The sequence below is a fragment of the Procambarus clarkii genome, chromosome 17 (assembly GCF_040958095.1).
Source record: "Procambarus clarkii isolate CNS0578487 chromosome 17, FALCON_Pclarkii_2.0, whole genome shotgun sequence".
In the NCBI taxonomy this organism is placed as follows: domain Eukaryota; kingdom Metazoa; phylum Arthropoda; class Malacostraca; order Decapoda; family Cambaridae; genus Procambarus; species Procambarus clarkii.
In genome coordinates, this window is record NC_091166.1 from 35,936,509 (window position 1) to 35,952,379 (window position 15,871).

Sequence of the window (15,871 nt, forward strand, 5' to 3'; positions counted from 1 at the left end):
ACTCACAACTGATGACGTTCGAACTCTTCCGGAACAAGTGCTTCACTGACGACTTTTGTTCGAACCACAACGCTGTAAATGCTTCACCCACGTACTACAAATGCAAATAATCGCCAACAGAACCTAAACACCTAACCTAACCTATGCCTATATATACACAATATGCTAATATATTATAATATTAATTTATATTTGAGAAAATTCCCGTTTTGAATTAACAGCATGTAAAGATTTATGAATGCGTCTGTGGGGTCGACCGCTGGATGGAATGGACTTGAGTCGAGGACGGGTTGCGTGTCTGGTGCTTAAGAAAGCAAGGTAGCAGGCAAAGATATTGCGATTTATTTCTTTCTAATTTACAAATTGTCGGGTGTTGCAATGTTTACTGCGACCTCTCGTTTCTACATGTGTTGCATATATAATATACATATTCGTGATATTGTTCTTGTGTTGTGGTGAGCGCGCGTGTGTTGTGGTGAGCGCGCGCGTGCGTCTGCCGCCTTCTAAGGGAGCGAGCACTTAATGCAGGGATTATGATATTTCTCTCTTAATAATGGTGTTGTTGGTGCGTGGCTTTCTTAAGTGAGTCCTTAATGAGGAGCCTCTTAGGTATACGGCCTCCGTCCCTGCTGTCGGTGGTGGGGCGAGGCCCGCACACTGCTCATTCCTGCTGCTCCTGCTGCTGCTGTCGGTGGTGGGGCGAGGCCCGCACACTGCTCATTCCTGCTGCTCCTGCTGCTGCTGCTGCTGCTGCTGCTGGTTGGACTGTGCCGTCAAGTCCCTTCTGTGGTCATAGCTTGGACTCTGCCCCAAGTCAATCCCTTCCACAGGTAGGGCCTGGTTGACCATTTTTGGGTCGCACATGCTTCTAGAGTAGGTCTAAAGGGCAAGGATGAGGAGAGAGCGCTAAGCCAGCATGAGCAATCCGGGTGTGTAGAGTGACAAAGCGTGCTTGTCACTCCTCAACCTTTCATTTGGGGCTTTTAACACTCTTCCTCTCGCCAGTTACTTCAGCGCACAAGTTCGGTAAAAATATCTGATTTTATTTTCCTGGTGAAAATTGTCTCTTTCTCGCCGGTGTTACAAGATATTTAGTCTGAAGGATTTTATGATTTTCTTGAGTTTAGGTCTCTGCGTGGATGTGCCTTGGACTGGTCGATACAGCATCGCCTCGCTTCCTGCAGGACGGCGTTCGATCCCCCTCGATGGTTCCAAGTAGTTGGAGCACCGTTCCTTCCCTCCGTCCTATCCCAGCTCCTCGTCCTCGTATCCCTTCAGAGTGCAGATGGGGAGTGGATTATCTTGAGATGATTTCGGGGCTTAGCGTCCCCGCGGCCCGGTCCTCGACCAGGCCTCCTTTTTGTTAATCCCCCCCCCCAGGAAGCAGCCCGTAGCAGATAGGTACCTATTTACTGCTAGGTAACAGAGGCGTCAGGGTGAAAGAAACATTTTGCCCATTTGTCTCCGCCTCCACCGGGGATCGAACCCGAAAGCTCAGGACTACGAATCCGAAGCGCTGTCCACTCAGCTGTCAGGCGCCTAGTCATCACAATCTACAGATGCTGACCAGACCACACACCAGAAGATGAGCAGATGACGACGTTTCGGTCCGTCCTGGACCAATATCAAGACCAATCGACTTGATAATGGTCCAGGACGGACCGAAACGTCGTCGTCTCATCATCTTCTGATATGTGGTTTAGTTATCATATCTTCACCCCCGTTATTGCGACTCATCATCTGCACAATCTACAGATTGTCTTAACATTTGTTATCACTGGGTTAACATTCCATGCATCATAAGCCCTTCTTAAGCCAGATCTTTTCTTGTAATAAGTAAAAGAAATCAAGAACACAACTCCAACCAAAGAAAAGAGTCCTAAATTAAGCTTTTGATATATGGAGCACGGAACGAGGCAATTTAAGTTTGTCGCGGGCAAATAAGTTGTTTTGTAATAAAACCGGCCAGTTAGAATGGAGTGTTTTGTTTGTTTTCTCCAGCTTCCAGTAGCAATTTTGATTATATATATATATATATATATATATATATATATATATATATATATATATATATATATATATATATATATATATATATATATATATATATATATATATTTGTAGCAGTTTTTTTTGGAAATATATGTTGTTAAATATGACCGAAAGGGTAAGATTAATGATTCTAACACGAATCTTCTCAATATTTCTTACGTTTTTCTTCATTGTCGGGGGTAATTGAAAAATTAACTCTCCAAAGTTCATTTTCTCATTTTTATTTATGGTCTGACGCCTAAATGCGTTTCGCAAGGACTTCTCACATTTTCAAAGACAGATTTTTACACACATCATTTTATGCTTATATTCGTTTTTGGGTGAGATGACAAAAGACAGAACAGAACACTAATCATTGGGTATATTGTATATTTGCTGCTTCTATGTTAGTTCGGGGTCTTGAAGTGGGTAGAATATAGTTGTGTTAATTGGCTGTTGATTGCTGGGGCTGAATTTTTGATGTGTAGTGCCTCGCTGATGTCGAGTCTCCTGCTATCACTGGATGATTTCTGTGTTGCTTGTTAAGATTTCCCTGGTGATGGTCTGGTTGTGAGAGGAGATTATATGTTCCTTTATGGAGCCCCTGTTGTTTGTGCGTTGTTAATCGCCTAGAAAGAGACGTTGTTGTCTTGCCTACATACTAAGATCTTTGGGGCTGACAGTCCCCAAGTGGGTACATGCCCACTTGGGGACTGTAATATATATATATATATATATATATATATATATATATATATATATATATATATATATATATATATATAACTTTAGAACACTTTCCCACCAGGAGACTCGAACCCTAGCCAGCACAGAAGCCTTCCAGCAACTGGCATAACAGGTACGCCTTAACCCGCTCCACCACCAGCTCAGACCCTTAAAAGAGATGGTAATTTCGGAGTATTTAAATACCCCAAAGATCAACACCTCCCAAGAGCACCAGAGCAAGTGAGGGGTCATTTATACGTTAATTTCATCAAGTCCCATATTAACAGGGACTTGATGAAATTAACGTATAAATGACCCCTCACTTGCTCTAGTGCTCTTGGGAGGTGTTGATCTTTGGGGTATTTAAATACTCCGAAATTACCATCTCTTTTAAGGGTCTGAGCTGGTGGTGGAGCGGGTTAAGGCGTACCTGTTATGCCAGTTGCTGGAAGGCTTCTGTGCTGGCTAGGGTTCGAGTCTCCTGGTGGGAAAGTGTTCTAAAGTTGTATACTTCACTCTCGTGTCTAGGAGAGTTGTGCCTTAATATATATATATATATATATATATATATATATATATATATATATATATATATATATATATATATATATATATATATTGATAAACTCTCACAAGTCACGCGCTTGGGATAAGAACAACTCAGAGAGCCCCATCAAGCAGTTATCAATCAGGTAGACAACAGGCTGGGACCAAGTTGCAGGAGTAGGAAAACTCTTGAAACCGTTCACAGGTCAAATATAAGAATCACAACTTGGAGGAAATTGCACCCAATATTCCATCTCCGCATGTTGCAACTTTTATGACCAGAGGAAACACACACACACAGTCTCTCAAGACTGTCAAGCGTAGATGTTTGAAGTGTCTTAACAGTTCCATCAAGGTTTGTACGCCAGGCTGAGACGCCAACCCTCGTAGTTACAGGTGTCCAGTGTCAAGTGAGATTATTATTATTAACATCTTTATTGACAAAATTAATTACAATTTTGCCTAATCTGAGGATTTTGATAGTCTTATTAAATTGAGGTTAGTGCTAGTATTCACTGTCACGCAGGACAGAGGGTCATACATAAGACAATAGGTCTAAACTGTAGGCTGAAGCACATATATATCACGGTTACAATCAATGTTTTAATGTGTGGATATGTGAAAACAACTTTCTATTGTACACTGCCACACAAGGGCAGGGATGGGTTCATAAGTGATGCAGCTTAGAGTATAAATAGAAATTGTTCTTCATTCTTTAAAATGGACAAGCAAATTTTGGGTAAATTGTTAGGACAAGTGAGAGTGGTTAAGCCGTTAGAGCTTAATCACTCTTACGGTGGTCCTGGTTCCCCGATACAGTGGCCACTCTATCACAGCGGCCAAAGATATTAACTCTCTCTGTCTTTACCTTCTAAGATGCCCCGTGAGGTGTGTGGCACATTGCTCTCCCACGTAAATGTAACCTGAACAAATCCACAAGGGCCGTGACGAGGATTCGAACCTGCGTCCGGGAGGATCCCAGACGCTGCCTTAATCGACTGAGCTACGACATGGTCAAAAGGAATTGAAACCCTTGAAAGCCATTGTGGATTTGTTCATTTGATGCATCACGCAATTGGGATTTCTGTGTGTAAATGTAACCTGCTTATTTCGCCACTAATTAGATCGGGTTTACCTCTTGCCTGTTGATTACCTGTTGGCGATTTCGAGAGTTCTTCTGATCCCTGAGGCTGGCATATGCTCAGCCTTCCCTGATGATAGCTTGGGCCAGAACTCATCATGTTATCTTGAGGCTATCTTGAGAGAATTTCGGGGCTTAGCGTCCCCGCGGCCCGGTCCTCGACCAGGCCTCCTTTTTGTTACACATCCCCCAGGAAGCAGCCCGTAGCAGTTGTCTAACTCTCAGATATCTATTTACTCCTAGGTGAACAGGTGCATCAGGGGGAAATAAAACTCTGCCCACTTGTTTCGGCCTCCACCGAGGATCGAACCCGGAACCTTAGGACTACGAACCCCGAGCGCCGTCCACTCAGCCGTCAGGCCCCCCTTACGTGTTCATCTTTTCTTAACCATGGCGGCTTTGTTTACATTTCTGCCTCAGAGTCCTTAGAGTGTTTAATAAATGTAAACACAGCCGCCATGATCGAGGAAAGATGTACAGGTTTCGCAAGTGGCTGGAGGGAAGCTGGAGGGAGGCTGGAGGGAGGCTGAGGTGGCTGAGATATTATAAGCATCTTCTCTTAATTATCTTCAGGAATACCGCACCCTTCTGAGCTATTTCTCTGGTGTATGGGAGGGGGGGGCGGTCTCTGTGTGGGAGACCTTTACATTGCAACCGCTTGTTACACCCACGTGGGAGAGCCCAGGCGTCACACCTCCGTGGGAGGGGAGCCTTACAATATAGCGTGGGAGAGCCGGGCCTCATAACCTTGTTAGCAAACAATAGATCACCGCGTTTTATGGCAGCAATGCATCACGGCTTTGTGTTGAAGTCATTGATCATTGGTTTTTACCGTGGCTCCTGTGTCAACGGAGGGCCTTCCATCCCACACTAGGTGGGAGGGGAGTACCTACATCTCTCCCACCGCACACTAGGTGGGAGGGGGTGTCCCACACCTCTCCCACCCTACACTAGGTGGGAGGGGAGTCTCCACACCCCTCCCACCCTACACAAGGTGGGAGGGGAGTACCTACGCCCCTCCCACCCCACACTAGGTGGGAGGGGGGTGTCCCACACCCCCCTCCCACCTCTCACTCAACACGTACACGTCACTCTCACTAGTTGGCGCACCACCCGTACTAAATAGCTTACTTGCCCGTGTTAATGCGTCTTGAGAATTATATAGGTGGTGATCATGTCTCCCCTAGGGGGGTGGGGTAGAAATAGCCTAAGCTACTCTATCCCTTTGAGATGTATTTCTTTCTTATCTCAATAAACATACTTGAACTTGAACATGTCTTCCCTATCTCTTTTTCTATCTTCCAGTCTCAAGCATTTCTCTCTAAGACTCTCTCTCTCTCTCTAAGCATTTACAATGCTTAGTGTCAGTAATCTTTCCTCATAGCTCATACCCCTCAGCTCGGGGACTAGTATATGTACTAGCCAATACCAAGGCAATGCAGCATTATGTTAATTTTCGTCTAAATTTCAGGCCGCTTCATGTTTAACTCTGGCTTGAAAAACAAGTTTTGCAATTTATCAATAAAAATAATTGGTAACTTTTTCCCTATGCCCTTGTTATATAATTTTTAACTAAGAATCTGCATATAATCGGATATAATTGTCGGTAATTATATGCCGGATATTGGCTGGTTCCGTTCACATGAAACCCTTTTTTTTTGTAAATTATGATTGAATTGCCAAATCGCATTAAAAGGTTATAATTGGGTGATGGTGGAGGGGGGGGGAGGTGATTTTTATTATTATTATTATTATTTTCTACCACAGACGTGGCCAGACATTTACAATGCTAACCAGCATATATTTACATTTCCTTCTGTCCTCCATGGAGAGGGTTAGAGATGTGTTCAACATATAGTTCAGGGGTTTATGGGGGGATGTGATGAGTGGGGGTAGGACGGGATAGGCAGTGGGGGGGGACGGCGTGACCAATTCCCGTTGTCAGGGATAGGGAGCCTGTACTATAGGCTTATCCAGACTCCTCCCCTCCCCCCCCCCCCTAGGCAAACATTTTTAGGATGCTACCCACAACAGTTGTCTAACTCCAGTGTGTGTGTGCCTACTGACCTGCTTCGGTGAATATTTGAAATTGGGTGAAAGGAAACGGGCCCATTGGTTTCCGGATCCCCGAGTGTGAGCGGAGAATGTAGACCACTGCGCTGCGTAGCCCTTGAGTATACTTTGTAATTTCGGTGAGTTTACTTTTCTCCTTGCCTTGACCCCTTGTCTTGTGCCCATTGCTCTTCATTATTAAGGTGGCTCGGGGGGGTTAATGTCTCCGCGGCCCGGTCTCTGACCAAGCCTCCTGTAGTGTCAGGCTGGGTCTTACTATCGCAGGAACTGGACTTGCTTACATGTTAGTTTATACAGTAAATAATGGAGGAAAAGGATCAAAGTTCTTGTTATGTACGAAAGTTTGAGTTTTTAGCGTTAAAAAGTTGGTGTGTTGCATTTCTCTCTCTCTCTCTCTCTCTCTCTCTCTCTCTCTCTCTCTCTCTCTCTCTCTCTCTCTCTCTCTCTCTCTCTCTCTCTCACTCTCACTCTCACTCTCTCTCTCTCTCTCTCTCTCTCTCTCTCTCTCTCTCTCTCTCTCTCTCTCTCTCTCTCTCTCTCTATCCCTCTCTCTCTCTCTCTCTCTCTCATTCTCTCTCTCTCTCTCTCTCTCTCTCTCTCTCTCTCAGGCTAGGGTTCATTAGGTTCATTAAGAATATAATTGACGTTCCTAATGGAACTACAAGCTATGATCCTATGATCCTGAATCAGCTCATCTGAAGCTCGACCATACAATTACTTTGTAAAGAATTTATTATTTGTATCCATTAGATATATTCCATCTTTAATGCTAAGTAACTATCATCTAAGACTACTGTTGGGAACTATTACCAGTAAGAAAGATATTGTGTCTCAATTATACTGAGTAAATCATATATATATATATATATATATATATATATATATATATATATATATATATATATATATATATATATATATATGTAAACAACTCACTTCCTATTCTGCATCAACTCTTAGATTTCCCTAAAGGGTAGTCCAGAGACACTGACCATTCTGAGATTTTTAGAAAATTAGGAAGTGTAGAGAGAAAACTTTTTGAGTTTTATGTAGCAAGTTTGGTCTTGTGGTTGCTTAAGATTTTTGTTTAAGTGAGTGTAGTAGGACTTGAGGCAAGAGAGTTTTAAGGGCGCCCTTGGCAAGAGTAACACCTGTACTCACCTAGTAAACTGTACTCACTGAGTAGAGTGAGTACACTGTACTCACTGTAAACGGGACCAGCTGGAGAAAGGGCCAAAAGGTAACGAGGCCAACAGCTGAAGGAATCAATCATGTAACGCCTCAGGAGGATGAATGATAATGCTTATATCAACAGTTTGCTCGAACGTTACCTTGAGAGGCTTTCTTGGCTTAGCATCCCCGCGGCCCGGTCGTCGACCAAGCCTCCTGGTTGCTGGACTGGTCAACCAGGCTGTTGGACACTAATGTACTCTTGGACTCCAAAAAGTTCATATTCCATATTATTAAATTACCCCAAATGGCATTCTAAAAAAAAAAAAAAGTTACGAGCCTACACTAACCTGTCCAAGTAGTCCCTAGGCCTATTATGGTACATATATGTATAGTACATATGCAGGCGATGAGTCACAATAACGTGGCTGAAGTATGTTGACCAGACCACACACTAGAAATTGAAGGGACGACGACGTTTCGGTCCGTCCTGGACCATTCTCAAGTCGATTGAGTACTGTATAGTACATATATATATAGTACATATATATGGTAGGCCTAAGAATGTTGAAGTTTATTTTTTTTAATTATTCATAACGTGACCATTCTTGGCATCACTATTTCTTTTTTGTACCTTCGACCAATCATAATTTCTGTCCTTTTAGCAGGATGGGCTGAACAAACAGATCAAAGAAACAAACAGAAGCAAGATGTAATACGGGAAAACGGTGAGGGGGGGGGGAGGGAGAAACAGAGGAGGTAACGGGGCAAGCAAGCAAACAATCAAACATACGAAGAGCACGCACGAGACCAGACAAACAGATGGGGAAACAAACAGATTTTGGGGGATTTAAAAGAAGGGGGGATTTAAATGCTCTTGGGAGAGATCCTAACACTTGACTCTTGTCTTGGAGAGTGTACGGATTACCCAAGAGAGACAGGTGTGTTGGGATGACAGGTTTGGAAGTAACAGGTTGGGGGGTGACAGTTGAGGGGGTGACAGTTGAGGGGGGGTGACAGGTGTGGGGGGTGAGAAGATGTGTTGGCTGGTGAGTGACAGGTGCAGGTGTGGCAGGAACAAGTGACGTGACTGGAGACGAGGCTAGAGAGGTGTGTATAGTGTGTGGGTACACAAGGTGTGGGTACACAAGGTGTGGGTACACAGGGTGTGAGTACTCGGGCTGAGGGAGTACAATGAGTGGAGATACACATAGGATCCTCGTAAGGTTCTGGTATTTTCTACCACAGACGTGGCCACACATATACAGTGCTAACCAGCATATATATATATATATATATATATATATATATATATATATATATATATATATATATATATATATATATATATATATATATATATATATATTTTATTAAATATGACCGAAAAAGTAAGATTAATAATTCTAACACGAATTTTCTCAATCTTTCGTACATTATGCTTCACTGTTGGAGGTAAATCAAAAATCACTTCTCCAAAATTCATTTTTATTTCTAGTCTGACGCGACACGGGCGCGTTTCGTAAAACTTATTACATTTTCAAAGACTTCACAAATACACAACTGATTAGAACTAGCGTTTCCCTGATTTTATATCTACATTTGAGTGAGGTGGGAAGGGTGATGTGGCATTACATTTGAGTGGGGTGGGAAGGATGATGTGGCATTAGAGAATATTAATAGGGTATTAAAAGTATCAACACAAGACAGAACACGAAACAATGGATATTGAATAGAAGTGTTTGTAGAAAGCCTATTGGCCCATATTTCTTGATGCTTCTATATTGGAGCGGAGTCTTGAGGTGGGTAGAATATAGTTGTGGTATTGTTAGCAGAAATGTGGTGGGGTGGTATTTTTACCATTATAGTAAAACTTTTCTATGCAACATCTGTATTCAACATCTATGCAACATCCACAACTATATTCTACCCACCTCAAGACTCCGCTCCAATATAGAAGCATCAAGAAATATGGACCAATAGGCTTTCTACAAACACTTCTATTCAATATCCATTGTTTCGTGTTCTGTCTTGTGTTGATACTTTTAATACCCTATTAATATTCTCTAATGCCACATCATCCTTCCCACCCCACTCAAATGTAATGCCACATCACCCTTCCCACCTCACTCAAATGTAGATATAAAATCAGGGAAACGCTAGTTCTAATCAGTTGTGTATTTGTGAAGTCTTTGAAAATGTAATAAGTTTTACGAAACGCGCCCGTGTCGCGTCAGACTAGAAATAAAAATGAATTTTGGAGAAGTGATTTTTGATTTACCTCCAACAGTGAAGCATAATGTACGAAAGATTGAGAAAATTCGTGTTAGAATTATTAATCTTACTTTTTCGGTCATATTTAATAAAATATGTCTACAGGAAAGACTGCTACCAAAATATACTAATATATATATATATATATATATATATATATATATATATATATATATATATACACACACATTTCCATTTGTCCTCCATGATAGGGTTAGGGATCTGTATAAACATACGGTTCACTGTTTTATTGGACAATCAACCACAGAAGGTGATTGTGATTTTTTTTTTAAATGCTAATCTAACCTACATGCATAAATACATAAATACACAGACTTATACGTCTGTCATACATAAACAGTGTTCAAGGTAAGGGTGTGTGTGTGTGTGTGTGTATGTATACACACGAGGTTTGTATGTGTGTATAGGAGGCGTAGGCTTCCTGTCACCCTCCTGCTCCTTAATGCTTCGTTTCCTGTCATTTTATCCCCCTTCCGTCTATCCTCCTCCTCCATCATCATCATCATCTTGGTGTATTTATATTTCCGTTTCAGCAGCGGACGGAATATCGACCAGATATGAATATTTGATGTAGTGAATAAATCATTGTCTAGGTCAAATACAGCTTGGCTTCTCTCTATGAGGCCTGGGTAGCACACAGGTGGGTCCGCTGAGCCGAAGCTCAACCAACCTCCCCCCCCCCCCGCCGCCGCAAGCACAATTAGGTAAGTGGGTACCGATAATTGCCAATATTTCCACGCAAAATAGTTCCAGAATTCACTAAACAAGAAGGAAAGTTTTAACAGAAAGTTCCCACCATTTATATCAAAGTAAGCAAGTGAATCAAATCAAATGAATGTCATAATGAATACAGCATCTCCCATACATTGGTATGTATGGGAGATACTGTATTCATAATGATATTCATTTGATTTGATTTTTTTAGTAAAAGAAATAGAAAAAGAATGACAAAAAATGCCCAAACAGTACCGACAACTCGGTCAGCGAGGCAGCGTTAACAGAACCACAGACATCACATTCATTCCAAAAATTCTACCACTTACGGGGTATTCATGCCCGTGCTACCTCTTATGTAACTTAATCGTCACCGATGAATCAATCCAGAGATACTAACACTAAAGTAAGCTACCCAGCACTTCCACTAATACATCTTTCATATTTACCAACATACAAGGTATTAAAAAAGGCAATACAAAATCCACTTTATAATTGGACTCTTGAATGATGTTAATGCAATGTTCGCAGCTTTACCGGAAACTCACACCAAGGACTACCATGATGGTGAAATATGGGTCTCAGAGTACAAGCTTTTCAGATGTGACAGGAAAGACAGGCTATAAGGGAGCCGGTCGGCCGAGCGGACAGCACACTGGACTTGTGGTCCCGGGTTCGATCCCGGGCGCCGGCGGGAAACAATGGGCAGAGTTTCTTTCACCCTATGCCCCTGTTACCTAGCAGTAAAATAGGTGCCTGGGAGTTAGTCAGCTGTCACGGGCTGCTTCCTGGGGGTGGAGGCCTGGTCGAGGACCGGGCCGCGGGGACACTAAATGCCCCGAAATCATCTCAAGATAACCTACAGGGTGGGGTCAGCCTCTACATCAAGGACACACTCATCTGTACTGAGCTGCTAAGCGGTGGAAGTGCTGATAACCAAAATAGAAATTCTAAATGTAGTCATTGTCCTTGTATATTAGTCACCAGCAGTTTAAGAGACCAACTTATAGAAGTAGAATACTGCTTAGAAAACCTCACAAACCATGCCACTTATATCATCTAGGTGAGTGATTTCAACCTTAAACATCTAAAATGGAAAAATATGGCAAATGTCTGTTATAGCCTGATAGCTGAGTGGACAACGCTCGGGATTTGTAGTCATGAGGTTCCGGGTTCGATCCCCGGTGAAGGCGGAAACAAATGGGGCCGAGTTCCTTTCATCCTGATGCTCTTGTTACCTAGCAGTAAAAAGGTACCTGGGATTTAGACAGCTGCTACGGGCTGCTTCCTGGGGGGTGCGTAACAAAAAGGAGGCCTGGTCGAGGACCGGGCCGCGGGGACGTTAAGCCCCGAAATCATCTCAAGATAACATAGAGACTCCCAGGAAGCAGGCTGAATGAACAGTCACACACAAATGATCTCTTGCAGATGTGTGACAGATTTACCTTAAACCAACAACTAGTAGAGTCAACTTGACAAGAGAGCACCTAGACGTTTGCTTACAAACAATAATGAACTAATCAGGGGCATAATAATTACAAATACATGTTACTCAGATCATGATAGAAGTTCAGACGAGCATGGGGCAGTAGACCTGTGCACCCAGTCACAAATCAAAGAGGAGGAGAATTTAACAAATTCAATTTTAATAACTGATTAACTGGGAACGTATGAACCAAGGCCTCGCAGAACTATGCTGGGAAGAACAGTTAGATAAGTCAAACTTAAACTAGTGCTTCGATAAGATAGGCACTAGAATGTGTTGAATAGTTAGGCCTAATTTTGCTTAGGTTCTGTTGCCAATTATTTGTGTTTTCAGTACGTGGGCAACTCGTCCTCGACTCGAGTCCATTCCATCCAGCGGTCAACCCCACAGACGCATTCATAAATTTTAACATGCTGTTCGTTCAAAACGGAAATTTTCTCAAATATAAATTAATATTATAATATATTGGCATATTGTGCATATATAGGCATAGGATAGGTTAGGTTAGGTGTTTAGGTTCTGTTGGCGATTATTTGTATTTGTAGTACGTGGGTGAAGCATTTACAGCGTTGTGGTTCGAACAAAAGTCGTCAGTGAAGCACTTGTTCCGGAAGTGTTCGAACGTCATCAGTTGTGAGTCGTGTGTAAACCCGTTTCTCATTCATAAATAGCTGGGGTTTGGCGGGTGGATGGAATGGATTTTAGGCCTTTGTTTATGAGGACGGGCTGTTTTATGAATCCAAAACGGTTCACACACGAATTACAAGTGATGACATTCTAAAATATACTTAGCAGTGATTCGCTGACGACCGCTGCTCGAAGCACAACGCTGTAACTGCTTCACCCACGTACTTACGAATTCATCTTTAAGAGGCGGAGGGGGGAGGAGGGTGATAGCCGCCACTTTAACGAGCCTCGCCTGAGGACAAGGTGGCATGGAGAATGAGAGAAGCGGAGGAAGAGAACCAGAGAAGGTATTAAGAGAACAACCAGCCTCATTATCGTGAGTGAATTTTACATTTAAATATATTTGGGATCCCAGAGCGGCGACTCCGGTGACAGTGTGGGGGAACAACTTACCACTTTAACGAGCTTGTGGCGTTTTTAATTAGAATTTGGTGGCTGTTTTAATCGCGTTTTGCGGTGGTGTCGCGAACGGCCGCCTGGATAGTGGGGGCGCCACCAGAATTAATCTTAACTTTTTTTTTTTTACAAAAAAGTTGTCTCATTTTTGGTCTCCGGAATATTGATTTTGTGAGGTGTATGTATTGCCAAGTTGTGTCTTTTTAAGAACTTTGTTACTTAGGACGTTTAAGAGGTTTTTTCGTATTTAAATAGTATTTGAAGATTTGAGATTGTGTAAGAAAGCATGAGATTTTACTCGAGTTTTGTAAGTTGACACAAATTGGGTTTAAGAGGGTGGCTTAGGGTGGGAGTTTTGGGAGGGTGGTTTAGGATGGTAGAGTGGCTTAGGGTTGGAGAGTGGCTTAGGGTGGGAGGGTGGTAGACTATATAAGGTGTTAGTGTACTGTGAGGCACGATGGTTTCATTATTAAAGTTTCCCCTCATTAATTCCCCTCATTAGAAGACAAGTGTAATGACCTATGAGGAAAGATATGTGCTATATCGCCCATACTTCCACACCTGCATGATATGAGCCTTCCATGTTGACTTGTAAAATGGGATCCCTGAAGGATGTTCATGAGAAGATAAATGAGTTATTGTTTCGAGCGTAGGTTAGACATGTATATGAATGAGTTTGGGTGGATCTAAATACTAACTGCCTTGTTTTGGGCAGTTTCCTATATTAATATTATAGTTTCCTATATTAATATAGGAAACTAAATATATAGGAAACTATTTTCCTATTCCTGTATTCCTGTTATTTTTAAAATTGTACTTGTTTTTTTCTTCTGTAAAATATTTGAACGACATGATAGATATTGGACAAAAAATAGATGGAAAATTTGTTCGTGATTTTTATTTTATTTCTCATTTGCAGGTAAGAGAGAAAGTTGCCAGTTGCGTCTTCAGAAACGGTAAGTTTATATTGCTGTTGAAAGTATATTGATGTGTCTTGTAAGGAGGCAGCGATGGGCCGAGACGGAGCTGCCAAGACCACACTTAAATGCTTAATTTACGAAACCAGTACATCTGGCGGCTTAGTTTATATTTATTAATTAATTCACAAGCTCCTCTTGGCCAGGACGGTAGAGCGACGGTCTCGCTTCATGCAGGTCGGCGTTCAATCCCCCGACCGTCCACCAAGTGGTTGGTCTCCATTCCTCCCCCCCCCCCCCCCCCCCTCCGTTCCATCCCAAATCCTTATCCTGACCCCTAACCAGTGCTATATAGTCGTAATAGCTTAGCACTTTCCCCTGATAATTCCCTCCTTCCCTCACTCGCTCCGTGAGGGAGGAAAGATGGACAGGTTTCGTGAGGTGACATGTAAACACTTGATCACTCATGGTCGGCTGGTGCTATGTATTAATATGTATTGAGTGCTACGTACAAGGGATCAGTATTACATATAACTACATATCCTGTCGTTGTCTTTACCATGTACCGTAGTATTCTTGGTCACTTCAGAACGCGTTCTTTTCTTAATGTTCATTTATATGACAGCGTTCTCACTGACCCGTCAGTTGGGGTCAACGATATGACAGCGTTCTCACTGACCCGTCAGTTGGGGTCAGTGATATGACAGCGTTCTCACTGACCCGTTAGTTGAGGTCAACGATATGACAGCGTTCTCACTGACCCGTCAGTTGGGGTCAGTGATATGACAGCGTTCTCACTGACCCGTCAGTTGGGGTCAGTGATATGACAGCGTTCTCACTGACCCGTCACTTGGGGTCAACGATATGACAGCGTTCTCACTGACCCGTCAGCTGAGGTCAACGATATGACAGCGTTCTCACTGACCCGTCAGCTGAGGTCAACGATATGACAGCGTTCCCACTGACCCGTCAGCTGAGGTCAATGATAAGACAGCGTTCTCACTGACCCGTCAGCTGGGGTCAACGATAAGACAGCGTTCTCACTGACCCGTCAGCTGAGGTCAACGATATGACAGCGTTCTCACTGACCCGTCAGCTGAGGTCAATGATATGACAGCGTTCCCACTGACCCGTCAGCTGAGGTCAATGATAAGACAGCGTTCTCACTGACCCGTCAGCTGGGGTCAACGATAAGACAGCGTTCTCACTGACCCGTCAGCTGAGGTCAACGATATGACAGCGTTCTCACTGACCCGTCAGCTGAGGTCAACGATATGACAGCGTTCTCACTGACCCGTCAGCTGAGGTCAACGATATGACAGCGTTCTCACTGACCCGTCAGCTAGAATGAAGATTACAGCGTGTGTTTGGTATGTTAGGCTACAGCGTTCAACTGCTGGTCCCGGCCCTTATGTTTAAAATACCCTCTTGGCGTTCACCTGAACAATACGACATTTACTCATACAATATACTTTTGAACCAGTCTTTTGTTCATAAGTGTTCACGTGGGCTCCTTTTATTCATCCGGAATCATTGTCTTCATCTGTGTTCATCGTCTCATGTCTGCATGATATTGCAACAACGCGAAAGCAGATATAGAATCCGCAGAGTTGCAGCCCCAGAAAGTTGTATAATAAAGCCAAATTTCTGAATATGGGCTTCCTTCCCGACATTCTGGAAGATTGCAGT

At 42.9% G+C, this 15,871-nt stretch overlaps 1 protein-coding gene across 1 annotated transcript in view; it reads left to right on the forward strand.

Moving 5' to 3' along the window:
- Positions 1-14,465, forward strand: part of LOC138365516 (rap guanine nucleotide exchange factor 6-like) — a 261,295-nt gene extending 246,830 nt beyond the window's left edge. The window contains exon 5 of the mRNA XM_069325845.1: positions 14,185-14,465. Within this exon, the coding sequence (XP_069181946.1) occupies positions 14,185-14,188 (4 nt within the window). The 3' untranslated portion in view covers positions 14,189-14,465. The remainder of the gene's footprint in view (positions 1-14,184) is intronic.
- Positions 14,466-15,871: the final 1,406 nt, after the last annotated feature.